General features: G+C 34.4%; 1 protein-coding gene across 1 annotated transcript; it reads right to left on the bottom strand.

Annotated features, from left to right (window-relative positions):
* Positions 1 to 628: 628 nt before the first annotated feature.
* LOC134270951 (uncharacterized) lies at positions 629 to 1,421 on the bottom strand (the record flags this gene model as incomplete). The annotated part of the gene is made up of 2 exons (XM_062753218.1): positions 994 to 1,421; positions 629 to 794 (listed from the first exon to the last, which is right to left on the bottom strand). Coding segments are annotated over exons 1-2 (594 nt in total), but the record flags the coding sequence as incomplete, so codon positions are not given.
* Between the last annotated feature and the right edge of the window lie 14,789 nt (positions 1,422 to 16,210).

Here is a 16,210-nt window from a genome sequence, read left to right as displayed (position 1 = left end):
AATAGAATTTTCTGTGAAATTCCTTTAAAAACTACTCCTTCTACAGTTTTGGTCTGATTTCAATATAACTTGGCACACAAGTGAAGAAGTACACTAAGATACATAGAATAGTGCATCGGTTTTCGATTTCGATGAACGGTATTGCTATGGTTACTCAAAATAGAATTTTCTGTGGAATTCCTTAAAAACGCTACTCCTTCTACAGTTTTTGTCTGATTTCAAAATAGGTTGGCACATAAGAGACTACACAAAGATACATAAAATAGTGCAATGGTTTTTGATAAGTACAAACCAGTAGAGCTACAGTCTCGACAGAGACTTCTGGTGATCAGTACAAACCAGTAGAGCTACAGTCTCGACAGAGACTTCTGGTTTCTTTAGTGGCATCAGTTGTTTTAGTGTGAGACATGTTAAAATGATTTGTAGGCCCACAAATTTTTAAGAACAGCATATAAATCATAGCACAGTCTTTAATTGAGTTACAAAATATTAGATGCCTCTGTAATTCTTGCCCATTCTCAACTAATGCAGCTGTTAACCACTGAAATACATTTTCTAATTCTACATTATTTTTCACTTTCAGTACATTCAATTTAATGTTTGATCTATCTGGACTATGTAGAATTACACAGGATGGATGACGAAGACACAGTTTCTGCATAATTTGGCGTCTGTGTGTGGGGCTAGCTGTCGCGGTGAGCGCCATTGTGGGTCTCCCAATGCAAAGTGATCGCATCTCTCCTATGTGAGCAAACCACTCTCGAAATGGCCCTTCTTGTTGATGTTCTAGCCCCCTAAAAGTATACACAAACTTTCAATTTTAATAAATTAATAATCGATTTCCTGGAAAACTTAATTAAATTAAAGAAACATCATTTGACATGTGAGGAAGTTTTAAAACATGCATTGTTAAAAAAGGGGCAATTTCAAGGTGATGCAATTATTTTATATTCAAATGGTTGATGTATTCTTATTTAATTACCATTGAATTACGGTGTGGCCTCATCGACCACAATCAATTGGTGTTTTGATGTGAAGATTGGATTTCTCAAAACTTCTCTCCATTTGTAATCACCGACGAGAAGTTCGGGGCTTCCTAACACGAACTGAAAATATCCGTTCATAACAGCTTGCTTATCAGTGTCATTGGATACTTGCACAGCTCTGTATCCAAGCCTGTTCAGTCTCTCTATTTGTTCAGACATAATACTGTTCAGCGGAGCAAGCACAGTTGTAACACCATTCTCTCCCAAAACAATCGGCGAGCTTTCGTAGACTAGAGATTTCCCACTCCCCGTCTTTGTCCCAACAAATGTGTCGTTTCCTTTCTTCAGGGCGTCGATCGCCGAAATTTGTTGATCTGTAAGTGACTTCAAATTGAATTTCTGACAAATTCTGTTTACAACTTCTATATCGGCCATATTGGCTGTCTTACCGAAAGGTAATGTGTTAGGCTTAATTTGATTGGTCGAGAGATTGTAATTTCCCCGAAAGACGTCGCTGTAGTCAACCCGCAGATTTCGAATGAAATAAGTCAGGGGTCCATCGGCAACCTGTTGACTCAGGACCCCTGACGTTGTGAAGATGCAGTTGGTGGTGACTTATTGAAAAAAAAACTAAAGAATTAAACAGTATGGGATCATAAATGTACGTGAAAAATATACGATTTTATGAAAGAAGTTAGTGCCAAACTCCTGTTTGTTGATTTTTTGGGTCAGTTTTGAATCACAGACTCTCAGTTTGTGATTATGTTGCCTGTAATTTTCATCGAATTTTGGAGAATATCCAAACTTTACAAAGTGTGTCAAAAACCAAGATTTTATAATATACATTGAGATGCATCATTTAAATATTAAAAATAAATTCATCTTAAAATATTTTTGTAAAAATGTACAGGAACAGTAAGATAAATTTAGTAAGGATGTAGTAGGGGCCTATTCATGAACCTACAAATAGCTACAATTTTTTGGAAGGATAATACTAGTCATTTCCATTTGAGCAGAGAGAAGCTTACAGAAGATGGGGACTTTCAAATGAAGGAGAGTAAGGAAAGTGAATTGGGTATTCCAAGAAGTGAAGAATCAATTGTCATGTGTTTGGAATTCAAGGTTAGATAATCTAACAGCTACATGTATGGTCTAAATATTAGTTTCTACACTTTCAAAACTAAATGCTTGTAATCTAGTACTATAAGTAAAAATACAGCATAATTAAATTTCAAGATATTTCAATATAAGAATGTATTAAATATTGTCATCATGAATTTTAATTGTAGATATTGTACAACTATTCCCACAAAAAGAAGCATTTCCCTACAGACTACCGTGTGGCAACATAAATCCAAAGGACAAACGAGGCCTAGCTAAAAGCCACACTCCTGCAAATTTAGTCTATATTGTTTGCATACAAAAGGACTCAACCAATATACATACTAAAGGAAAAACTCTGCTTTAAAAATTAGACTTACCTGTCATATCCAATGCTCCTATTACTAAGTTATAGTATATTTAATGTACTGAATAGGTTAATTTGAATAAATTCACAATTGTTTAAAAATTTTGTTTTATTTATTTTTTATCCTCACTCCATTGTAGGTTTTTGAACTTTGGATGTGACGTTAACATAGAATTAACTTTGAACAGCCTTAAGTAGTGTAACTCATTGAAAAAATGTTTGTGTCCCATGGGTATACTTAATGCTAAAAATGTTTTTGTCCCATGGATTTCTGTGATGGAAAAACTCATTGTCCCATGCCTGTTTGTACCGGTCCCATCATTGTGATAAATTTTGCCTGGTCCCTAAAGATCGGTTCGCGGTGAGAAAAATTCGCGATGACGAAGCTCTCGCGGACTTCGCGAAAATTTCTCGCACGCGAATAAAAGTTGGTTTACAGTAATTGACAGTAAATAAATGAACACATCTAACATCAAAATTTAATTGCTGTTTGAGTTGTAGCGCAAACACAAGCAGCAATTCCAAACATATATTTTTGATTGTTTGAATAAAAGTCAAGCATCGATACAGAAAGGTAGCACACAAGTTGAAATACAGAAAAAATGGCTGTGTACACAGCATGTTGTTGATAGCCATTAAAATTTGCTATAGCAAAGTTGTAAAACATGTCATTTATGTCTTTTATTGAAGACTTTCTGAAAGGTTGTTAAAAATAATTCAGGGCACATTTTGTTATTTATATCACTTCACAGTGCCAAAATAAGGTGCATGTATCTGGTCTCACAAAATATTGACCAGTACAACAGAATGTTTGACTTTGATAATACTGTACCAATTGTTGAAAAGTCTGCTAAAGACTATACCATTTAAATGAATATGAAACATTATTTAAAAATGTGAATGTATATTCAAAACGTAATAGTTACAAACACAACAGAAAAACTTCCTACAAATTCGCAAACAAACAAATCTTAAGGCAAAGAAATTGTGGGCATATATGTGTGTTTAAGTCTTAAAATTAGCAGACAATTGTTAAGAAATGCGTATTTTGATGAATCATTGTTATAAAAAATATAAAGCAATTTTTACCCTCTGATTCTTTCCACTACTGATTTTGCAGTATCTGGTATATTTCCCACGGAACCCCAGCGACTTCCTCAAAGAAACAACAGTTTTCAATGAAACACACAGTCCAAACCGCTTCCGTAATTTCAAGCACAAAGTCTTTGCAGAAATGTCCGGTTGAACTTTCACATGATAACTGATGAACTTCTTGTGGGCTGATCGGATCGTCAATCGTCCATCACGTATCGCTTTCCTCCGTCTGTGGAAAGCACCGACACCCTCCTCACGATAGCGCTTCAGAAAACGATAAATAGTCATTCTACTCTTCTGTATCCCGTGTTCCTTCCGTAAAACACGTATAATGTCACAAGGTGGGTCAGCCTTTCTCGAACAGATCCGCGATAATCACGTTACACGTCTTCATACTCCTCTTCTTGGTCAGCACAGCCATAACTGTTTTGAATTTCAGGGTACGTTGGTCACGTGACATGAAAATGCGATTGAAATTGTCAAAACGAAATTCCTTAAAAATCGCTAATTTCTTCGGTAAAAAGTGAAAACAGATATAGTAAATTTTTCTAATACAAAATACAAATAAAAATTACACCAAAAATTATTTTTTATGACTTAAAATAGCGATGCTGTTTTTTGAATTATTCACTTCCGGCAGGATAATCCTACTTCCGGAAGCATTACTAGCATTGACCTAGTTTCAAACCAGCATCAGGATAAGGATAACTAGCATCAAAACCAGCAAGCAAAGGAAGCATCAAAATCAGCAAGCAAAGGTAGCATCAAAACCAGCATTGATGCTGTAACAAAATTATTTCCCTGCACTGTAGCAAATTAACTAAATTAAGGAACTGTTTATTTTCTGAATTTCATTTAAGGAATGAAGCTTATTTCAATTTATGTTATCTGATACAAGTAGAGCTTTTTTAAAAAGCTTCCCGTCTTTAGCGACAATCTTAAACTGTAAAACTGATCTACACCTATCAGGCCGTATAATTCTTTTGATTTTGTATTTCTACATTCGCTTTTTACTGGCATTAGCCCTACCACGGTTGTCGCTCGGTCATCTCCGTAAACTTTGACTCGCCGAGAGCTTTCGGCAAACCTCGGCTGATTCCATTTCCTTCTTCAAACAAGGAAGGGGAAGAGAGATAATAACAAATTGTAAAGCCTGCAAGCAATAAAAATCAAATTTTATTTATAATGAAGTTAAAGAGATCTTTTTATTTTTTGCTATACAATAAATCATGTTATTAGGAATTAATTACTGCTGATTTTGTTGTTCGTTTTGTCATTTTTTTTTAAGATTGAAAATCTTGCAAAATTGTTAAATTGTACGAAAATTAGATCATCAGAAAGTTATCTCCCTTGCCTTGAACAGCATTTCAACCAATGAAATAATTGAAAATTTTCTCATCATGCATTTTCTACCAATCACAAAAGAGAGGGAAGTGCATAGTCCGAAGACTCTAAAAAACTTCAACTATACAATACCGTCTTCCAAGGAAGACGGTAATAACATAACTTAGGGCAGTTAACACTTTATAAGCCGCTTCGCAGTCCCTGTCCCCCTCTGGGGCCTGAGGGATGGGGTTATGTTATATTGTTTTGTTATATCTCAATAAGCATTGGTAAATTTTACAAAAGAGTTACATTTTAAACCTTATCTTCCCAAGGCTTCAGGTTTGCTGGTGGTGGACCTCCCCCCGTTTTCTTCTGGTCTCTTCTCCTCTCTGCCTCTCTTGTTTTGTTTTGCTCTGGATGTCTATCCACTTTTTCTTGACACTTTTAACATCCCTCTTTTTAACACTGCAGGCATTTACACTGAAATATAAGAAAGAAGATTGTACAGACCTGGCCGAGCTATGCGTACAACACTTGACTTGCCTCAATTTGCATGATCCGATGATTCATGCAGTGAAAAGCTTATAGGGGGATACAAGATTTTAATCCTTGGGGTCATCATAAATGACAGACCACATTCAGTTTTGCAACACTTCTATTAAAGCGCGATCTTAACTCAGACCTGCCTACCCTTTTCATTGCAACAGTGTAATTTCAGGACATTTTTTGGTGGAATTTCAGAGGTTAAAGCGTAATCAATCAGGTTTTCCTATTTGGTGTGTAATATATTGATTAATTTTCTTTCAACACAACAGAAATTGTACATTACTAAACAAACTGTCAGAAACTTTTCTTTTTCTAGTCATCTAATGGCAAAAGTGTTGTAAAATACCAGTATCCTATATCAAACTCAGTTCAACGGTACCCCCATAATGATTGATTATATGTTGTTTAATGTCCCTCTCGAGAATTCTTCACCCATATAGAGACGTCACAGCTTGCCGGTGGAGGGCTACAAATTTTGTCCTATGCTCTGCACCCAGGGCCTTTGAGCAGCGAGGGATCTTTTTCGTGCCAGCACCTACGCACACGGGGCCTCCGTTGGACGGTCTCATCCGAAGGACCATTCTCCACGTCACACAGTGGGATTCGAACCCGCGACCAAAGGATTGACTCCTTACTTCGCGACTCTAGAGCAGACGCTCTAACCACTGCGCCACGCGGGCGACCTCCCATAATGAAGTTTTTTGTCAAACGTATCAAATCACATAAGTATTTTCTCAAACGTATCGAATCACTTAATTGAAGGCTTGCGTTTGCATGTTTAAACAGATCATACATTATAACATTGTATTTTATCTTTTTAACACTCACACTTCTCTATTTTATTCTTAGCAAGGTTAAAATAAACTAAATTGAGCATAGAAATTGCTGTACTTATTGCACATATAATTTAATAGTAAACGTACGTAGTGCTTTCTTGTTCGCAATACCGGTTTACATGTACACTGTAACAACTAAGTATATTATGTACGTTATCGAACCGGTCCCTTATTAATTACTTGTATTATAACTTCTCATTTCATTTCAGCAGGTTGTACTTTAACTCTAAAGTTAGACGTTCATGATTGTTTTTAAACCAAAATATCGAAAGCGTAAAACTAATATAAGAGGCGTAATAGCGTAATTTTGTGGTTAAAAGCGGAAGAATAACGCCAAAAGCGGAAGGGTAGGCAGGTCTGTTAACTTGACGCAAACGCCAAACCACCATTACTATCGCATAAGCTCTTCTGGTCTCTGACCAGTAGAGCTAAAAACATATCATTGCAGCCTTTATAGGTTTACTTTAGGTTTTTAGGTTAATTAAATTTACTGTCATATTACCTCGAGAAAATGATCATATGTCAGTATGATGATGTTTAATGCAATTATACAAATATCTTTTCTTTAACCCCCCCCCCCCCCCAATAAAAAAATATAGATATTCATGAAGGGTTTTATAGGGAAAAAAATATATAAAAAATACAAGGGGATTGGTCATTTAAAAAATCCTTTTTATAGGGAAAAACACAAATTTCTTTTTATTTATATTGGCATGATATGTTTCTCTACAGCATCAGTTTCTAAATATTAACATATACCTCTCCAAGATTTCCTCCCATGCTTGGGTTTTTTTTCTCCGTCGTTAAAAAGAGAGAAAATTTGCCCTTTATGGTGTCAATTCTATCTGTGACACAGTCAACTAGGGCGTTGATCTCCTCCTGTCCCCAATTTTCTTTCCTGGACATTTCGGAAATAAATCGTCTGCGCGTCATCGCGTCTTGGTTCGCGCGGTATCCAAGTTAGTTTTTTTACTTTTAAGCGCTATTAAGTTCCTTTACGACTTGCGAGGAAAGTTACGACTTAGGAGCTACGACATGCGATTACGACACGTTTCGTAAAACGGTCCTACGATTTGTCGTAAGATTGGGAAATTTAAGACTTGCGATTTACGACCTTTTGTAAAACGGGCCCCAGCTTCCTTATCTTTTACCCCTAGAATTGGTTTCGGACACATCCTTTGTGTACAATAAATAACGGGTGCCGTCGCTGTCCTCCTTCACTTCCAGCTGTGACCTGGTCCCTCGGCGCAAGTTCCGATGTTCTTGGGATGCCCGTAGCGCAAAATTTAATCCGAAAGAAAAGACTAATGTGTCCAGCAATTTGGCTGGCGTATCGAAGCCAAGTAAATATTTCTCCCACAACATATTCTCTTAGTCGACACTTATGATTTCTGCTTCCTTGTGGGAACTCCCTAAGCCTGTTTAAGCCATTTCTATCATCCGTGCATCTAGAACTTGTCTCATTTTACGGAATTCATTATCATCGAGAAATTTGACAAATTTGCCATTTTTACGTAGATAGTTTTGAATTGATGTTATAATCTTAATGAGAGTGTTTGGGAGGTAATGTTTTCCGGCTTTGTTTCTAACTTCTGTAATGAAGCCACATAGGCTTTGATTTAGGGTCATATTGTTCATAGACAAAATAGGTTCCGGAATACTTCTTTTTTCGCCCATTCTGTGAAAAAAGTTACAGCCCATTTGGATTTTCTCTCGGTATTCTGAGGAACGGCACTTTTGATGAGATTGTTAATGTCAGTCTCTGAAAGCGGGTCTGCAAACCGAGAATTTCCGTGCATAGTTGCATCGTCGATATTTTTAGTGGTAAGTGGGTTTTCAAAGTTTTAAATCAAAGTTCACAGCAGTGCTATCATTTTCCTTCTCCATCCCTAGAATTTCACTTACGAGATTATCGGTATCATAATCTGATACATTGTTTTCAGGTCTTACTTTGTTTTGTGTCAAGAATATTTCATCCCCACTCTCCATTTTAAACAGATCTATTCACTCCAACTATCCAATACAAAATAGCTGATTCCTTACACTCTCAGTCAGAGAATTAGTGAGTCATTACAGTACCCGCATCGTTATTCTTTACAGGATACACGATACGATAGGATACACGCACGATACGATAGGATACACGCACGATACGACAGGATACACGCACGATAGGATAAACGCAAAACACGATAAACGCAAATCACGATACACGCAAAACACGATAAACGCAAAACAATAGACCTGATAAACGATCTTCACGATAGGATAAACGCAAAACCTGATACGATTGTTTCAAAATGCGGAAAGTTTTCTGACAAGACAAAAATATTATTTTGTTTAGTTACTACAATATATTAAATTAAGTACTTGCAAAGCTTCAAATCTCAATTATAAAGTACGTTTAATTACTATAATAAACAAAATTGAGATCAGTGGTAATTTTACAAAAATTATGTGCCGTTTCTCACGGGTACTATTATAAATTAATGAATCTCTATAAATTTATAGATTTCTTATTTATGGAAAAAATATACATTTGTACCTAATAAATTTATCTACAGATACTAAATTATTTCACGGAAGAAATTTACGCAATAAATTAAATATTTGTATTTAATGTATAAAGCTTACAATCTGCGGTGTATCCAAAAATCGCAATTAAATATAAAAATCCTAGGGAAAAAAAATGTAGAAGACCGGCCGAAAGACAGGTCCAAAGAGATCAGCTTTAAAGAAATATATAGTTCAAGAAAATTTATTTCCTGAGTAGAAATCGAAATAATTGTTAATATAATAGCGCTCTGCATTAATACATTAATACCCATTCTCTGTAACCACTTAAACTTTTGTGGCACGCATAGTCACAGATTTTTTTCAAATTTGGCTGGAAAGTGCCACCTCATAAACTACTTCAAAAAATATAGTTATATCATATGAATGTTGAGTAGTTACCATGGAAACGGTGTCTAAAGTTGATTTTTTGTGAAAAAATGCAATATTTGGGAGAGTTTTTTAAAGAAATGCGGCTACTTCAATTCATGTTACTCACAGAAATAAGAAATATAACATCTAACTTTAAAAGGCATGTTAAAACCTTATTGGTATTCTCTCTATAAATATGAGAACTCTTTGATTAAAATAGCAGACAATATCTTTGAAATTGAATTATCTCCCTTTGATAATTGTGAGCTCTTCAGTGAGAAAGATAAAAAAATCATTATACAAAAATGACTGGAAGTTGTTTACCTATTGTCAGCATACAGCTCTGTATATCCAGGAATTCAAGTAAAATCAACTGTTTTTCTTGTTTATTTAATTTGCATATAAATTTTAGCCTCTGTTTATATCATACATGCAAAAGAATAATTTTGACATGTGAAAAATGGTGAAATGTACAAGCTAGACTACATAGTTCAGGAAATCAGCTCTGTACATAAGCATTAGTCTCAAGGTCTAGGGAGTTTCAAAACGGGATTCAAGATAAACTTGAAATATTAGAATTACCTGTATTATGAATTTGTTTTTTTTTTTAAGAATTACTGTGTCTTACGATCAGTCAGAGTGATATACTGGAGGACTGCAATGAATACGGCGTTAGAAAGAAAATGAATTTTTAAACTGAATGTTATTTTACTATAGAGACTAATAATTTAAAAAAAAACTTAATATGTCCTTGGCTAAAAGGAAAAACAAATTATACTGAATAATAGCTACAATTCCCATCCACAGGTCGTTATTTCAAATTCAGCAATATTTTTTGAAACCCATGGTATAATACATATTATATATGGGTTAGAAAATTGTTACCTATACAACCCCCCCCCTTCCTAAATGAAAAAGAGTTTGGGCATTTTATATATTGCTATTATTTTTTTTTCTTTGCTCTTAAGACTTTTTTTCTGTGAAGAAGAAAATTAATAATTTTCCCTAAAAAAACATCTTGGAAATAAATGATATGTCCTGCCATGAAAATAAACCTAACTTAATCCCCCCCTTCTGGATCAAAGGTCGTCCCCTAACGCATAATAAACGCAGTCATATTATGTAGTTTTTAAACAGGATAAACAAGTACAAGTATAAAATGTTTTGTTAACCAGTCAAAAATATACTTTTGATGACTGGGGTAGTTGCATAGAAATACAAATTGTCTGTGAATCAAATTTAAAGTTAACGGTTTATCATTTCTCTGGACTAAGATACATTATGATTTAAACTTATAGCAGTACAATATTAAATCTGTCTAGCAGTATTTTATTAATAATGAATTTAATTTTCTGACCCCCCCCCAAAAAAAAAAAAAACCCAATTAATTAAAGCACAATAGCAGATTATTCGAACAGGTCCAGCAGATGTTTTTAACAGATTATTATTGATTAAACTTTGGGAATATCAGATCTTTTGCGTAGATCCAGGCATATTTGTGTTGAAATATTTACCATCAACATCGCTAAAATATCATTTTTTAAGAATGATATTTCAAAGTAAATTAGATTTTTCCTTCAACTTTTCTGAAAAAAAGTGACTGGAAAACACATTTTGACTGTCACCTGAAAAGTTCGGATTGTTAAATATGGTTTTAAAAAATATACATTTAGGAGCAAGAGATTAGTTTACTAAAACAGCAGAAGAGTGTCTTTACATGCTTGTAGCGCAATTCTCTACATACAAGAAGTCTTGCACTCAATATGGAAAGTGTATAGTTTATATCAATAAAACCTGAAAACTGTACTTATATAAGCATTTTCACATTATGCATCAAGCTAAAGGGAGAATGTAAAACCAGTTTTCAATAAAATACATTCAATATACGGGATCGAGTTCAGGATACAACATTTACAATACCAGTATTCCGAATAACCGAGTATAAATGCATTATTAGCAAGCTAATTCAAAGAATATGTGTCCCCTGCTTAAGGAGATAAGAATTTCTGTAGATTAAGAGGGGGGGGGTGTCGGAGGGTGGTTGGGTAGGGGATGGGACACTTAAAGTGGGGCGGGCGGGACCATAGAGCGTTATGAACAAAAAATAAGCTAACCTAAACACTTTTTGAGATATCACTCGGAAATGAGAGGTTTACATACAAAAAATCCCATGATAATAAAATGATAAACAGACAGGGGGGGGGGGGGTATTTTTATAGAAAAAAAAAATGAAAATAAATGCCTATTTTCTCCCAATTTCAAAGTTATTAACAGCTAAAACTGTGTATTTTATTAATATATATATACTAGTATGTTTTACTTATTTGTGTAAAACATGAGAAAAAATCTGCGTAACATTTAATTACATCCAAGATTTTTTCAAAATATGGTGATGCTTGAAAGTCCGATTTCAATGGAAAATATCATCGACTCCCACCCCCCCCCTTATTTGAAGAGTTGGAATAAGGGATAATGTACCATTTAGCACTGGTATAATAATACTATTAAAATAATGAATCAAATACCATTTAACTGTTTTTTTTTTATATTTAATAAAGATTTTATGGCTAAATTGACATTAATATTGAATAAATTGGTAGCAAAATGTAGGCGGGAATTGAGAGTTAGCGTGCATAGTTCTTTATATACCACTGTGACCTTGAACTTTGACTTTCTGTTCATATGGGCACACATTCATATGATGCTAGTTATTGTTGACCAGAACTGTAACTTTGTTTCTTCATTTGTTGTTTAAAACACGAATATTAGTTATGACACAGAAAAAATGTTGTTTAGTTTTCTTAAATATCTATCAAAATCGGCCATTTTGACCTTGACCTTTGACCCTTAGTCATGAAAATTGATTTTTTTTTGCTTTGTTTTTGCTATTGTTAACCATATATCTAAAACTGATTTAATCCAATTTAAAATACTCAGGCAATTACATGGATCCTGATTGTATCTACGTATTGTACTTTTCTAGGATTTTGAAAAAAAGCACAAGTTTGTAACCATGGTAACAAGAAAACTAAATATGAATACCAAGTAGTTCTTTGTAGTGTATATTAGAACTATATGTGGTCTTTCAAACCAATGTATTCATTTTTTCCAAACTATCCGCAAAAATTTATACCAGGTTTTTCAAAAGAGCCTAAAATCTACAATTTTCTACAAGAAAAATTCTACCTATAAATGAGGGATATTTTTTCTATGAGGAAAAAGTTACTGAATACTAAAAATTTTCTAAAGCACTGTAAAATGATGTATTTTGGCAAAAAGGTAAAGTCATGTTGATAACTTGTTCCATTAAAGACTTTTAATAAGTCGAAAAGGGTCATTTTTCATCAAAATTTAGCGATTTTTAGGCCATGAAAAATGTATGTTGGTTGCCATGGTAACCATGGACCATAGCAACCATTTTATTATGAATTTTAGGTACATACATCAATATAGGAATGTATGGCAAGTTTCATAAAAATCCAAGACCATGCGTGCCACACTCCCTATTTAAGAGTTTAAATGCTTACAGAGAATGGCTATTAAACTAGCTGTGTCAACAGATATGAATCTGCTACAACTGCACATGTACGTGTACGTTTACGCTAAGTTCTAACTTATGTTCATGTAATTAAAACCTCGTATTAATTAACGAAAATTGAATGACTTTTTTTCTTTACAATAGAAAACAAAAATTTAGAAACAAATATTTAAAGGGTGAAATGCGACTTTTCCGACTAAATAATTATAAATCATTGCTACTAAACTGTTTCTAATGAATTATTAAACCCTGAAAATTATTTTAGACTTACCCGGTAATTTAATATACAGTGTAAGCTGTTCAAAGTCATCATGTTTTTTCCTGTTTATTATTTTTAGAATTAATGTAAAACTTCTATTTTATAGTAACTGCCATGCATGGTGTGATGAATTGGGTATAGCATTTTCCTGCATTACATTTTATAATTTTGATATAATTCGTTTTTAGATTTAGACATATTAAGAAATGTAACTAATTAGATAGTGATAAAAATAAATTTAAAAAATTGTATCTATACACGATCTATACGGAGAAAATCTGTATAAAAGTTATCTGGATCAATATCTTAAATCATTCCTTATTATTTTTTTTAAATCGAGATTTTAAATAATTGTGCATATGTGTACATGCAGATCAGAGGCGAAAACACATTCCTGATATTACCTGACGATTTATCGGGAGAAAAAAATGAATAATTATTGCATTTAAAAAAGATACATATAAATCCTCTGTTAATTATTATTAAAAGTTTCCGTGACTTACGGAAAATAATCCTCTAGTGACTCAATTCAATGAATTAAAAAAGAACAATAGGGAATCGATTATTTCATTTTCAAAAATTAATTTTGATTCTCTGCTTGTCTATGATACGATTATTTTCTTAATTTAATCTATCATTAATTGTTTGATTTATTAATTATATTATTTAAATATTTATTCTTTTCCCTCCACGCTTTAATATTTCTTTTAATGGTGAAAAACTAAGGAATTAAACTATCTTTTCTTTTTCTTGGTAAAAATAATCTTATTTTAGTTAACATAACGAAAAAGAAACTCGGAATACCTCGGTAGCTTCTTCCTGTAGTAAAGATAAAAAGTGAAGGTTTCCGAATATACACGATAAACGCAAAACACGATACACGATAGAACCTGATAAACGCAAAACACGATAAACGCAAAACACGATAGAAAACGCAAAACACGATACACGGAAAACACGATACGACAGGATACGATAGGATACACGCACGATACGATAGGATACACGCACGATAGGACACAATAGATTTGTAAAGAATAACGATGCGGGTACTGTACTCGTATCTATGTCTAGCGAGTGGGGATTAGACTGCAACTTTTCGACAGTTTCCTGATGCAGGGATGGGAAAAGAGATCGTTAAAAATTTCACAATCTGTGTTTTTTTTTTTCTCTCTCCAGGGAAAATCACCTTACCCACTGCGGCTGTTGTTGTAATTACCGGTAAGGCTCTTTCTTTTTTTTTTTTTATATTTTAACTTTGATTTTATGTGTTTTTTCTTTAAAAATAATATTTACTAGAAGTCATTCTTTTTTCAAACAGAAAAACCCAGAGACTCTAATAGATTTGTAAATTTTCGTTTATTATCCTTGCTTATTATACCCTTGATAGTGCTTGGCTTCATGCTTTTTAGACATTATAAACGCACGCATTATCGTTGTACACGCTCTGATTGTAAAGAATCCAGTAATTTATATAAGCCAACTACTACTACAGTTTAACTTTTCATATAGCTAGTCCCTCCATATATTCTCATTGAATTTCTTTTTCACATTTCTTGTAGGTGTTTATCGTCGGAAACCCACGGATGATTTCGTCTTGATGAGTATAGACGAGATCACCCGTTGGTTTCCGACGATGGTAGGTGTTATGACCTTCCTGGTTGTTTTGTTAATATTTGTGTGTCTTCGTCATCGTCGTTTTTTTTTTGTCGTCATAGTAATCGCTTTTCTCATTCCGAGTTAGAACCGCAGCATTTGCCAATGGCTTTGCAGGAGGAGGAGTGCGATTCCATGTTGTCTGCTGAAATTGTTTTCGAAAAAGAAAAGCCCCCCCCCTCCCTTGTTTAATTTTGTAATATAACCGTTTTTCATATATACTTTCAAAAAAATATATACAACAACACATACAACTGGCATTAAAACATTACAAAAAATGAAAAAAAAAACCTGTAACGAACATGACGAGTCGGTACTGGCTCTGGGAAATCACGTACACTTTCTCCCGTAGACTTTTTATTTTTTGGCATAAATGAAAAAATATTGGCTTACCTGCCTAGTGTGGGTTTTACTATGTGTAACATACATTGTAGCCTCAATAAATCTGTATTCTCGATGCACTTCTTTCTTCTTCTTTTCGTTCGCCTAAATCACACTTGAGTCCCAGTCTCCTCTACAGATCTGGTTGTCTTCTGTAGGGCTTCCACTGGTCCATAAAGCTTCTCTTGTATCGTTGTTGGTGTTTGGCCATGTGTTGTTTCTCAGTGCCTGGTGTATTCCGCAATGTTGTAGGAGGTGTTCTGTATTCTGATCAGCTTCTCCACATGGACAATCGGTGATGGTATGACTTTCATGACTCTATGCAGATGTTGGTTGAGTCTGTTGTGTCCTGTCCTAAGTCTTAGTGACGTCTTGTAACTCTCGTTGCTTTTCCATTTAAGGCTCTTTTTTATCGATGCAGGTCCAGATTAAATCGTAGCCCACGCAAGGTGCGAGGATACATATACTCAGATATCATGTCGGTTGTGTAATGAATGAACAATGGAAAGGCAGCAGAATTTATACACTCAGGTAAAAATAGTTCACAATACGTTGTTTCGACGTCATATCTACCTGTGTCGCGTGAATTTTCATTAGCATAATCAAGAAGGTATAAAAAAGAGAGATTAAAGAAAAAGCCCCTACATTCTTACAATGGATCTCTGAGAAGTCGGACGTGTTTTTAAACCATGACACAGGAACAGCTTGATGTAGAAACACTGGACTTACTTGAAACTCAGGTTGCCATAGCATTAGACTTGTGACTTTATAATATCCTGGAGCCCATCAGCAAAGAAGCCTTTGAAATTCTTAGCATCACGTTAGATGACTGTGAATATAGACCTGAAGCAAGGTACTCTGAAGTACAGAGAGCCGGGCTCATTTACAGAGTAGAATGGATTTCTTACATGAATCACGTTTATATTCTGATGAAAAAATTATTTCAAAACTATCAATATAAATGATTGATTGATTGATTAATTATATACTGTTTTACGTCACTCTCAAGAATATTTCACTGATATGGAGAGGTCACCATTGCCGGTTAAGGGCTGCAAATTTTAGGCCTATGCTCAGCACTTACGGCCTTTGAGCAGGGAGGGATCTTTATCGTGCCACACCTGCTGTGACATGGGGCCTCGGTTTATACGGTCTCATCCGAAAGACCGCCCCATTTAGTTGCTATTTATGACA

The sequence above is a fragment of the Saccostrea cucullata genome, unplaced genomic scaffold (genome assembly GCF_032062105.1).
Source record: "Saccostrea cucullata isolate Sc308-1 unplaced genomic scaffold, CSIRO_AGI_Scuc_v1 ctg1522, whole genome shotgun sequence".
Lineage (NCBI taxonomy): Eukaryota > Metazoa > Mollusca > Bivalvia > Ostreida > Ostreidae > Saccostrea > Saccostrea cuccullata.
Note: the sequence above shows the minus strand (reverse complement) of the source record. Positions and strands in the feature narration are given on the sequence as shown.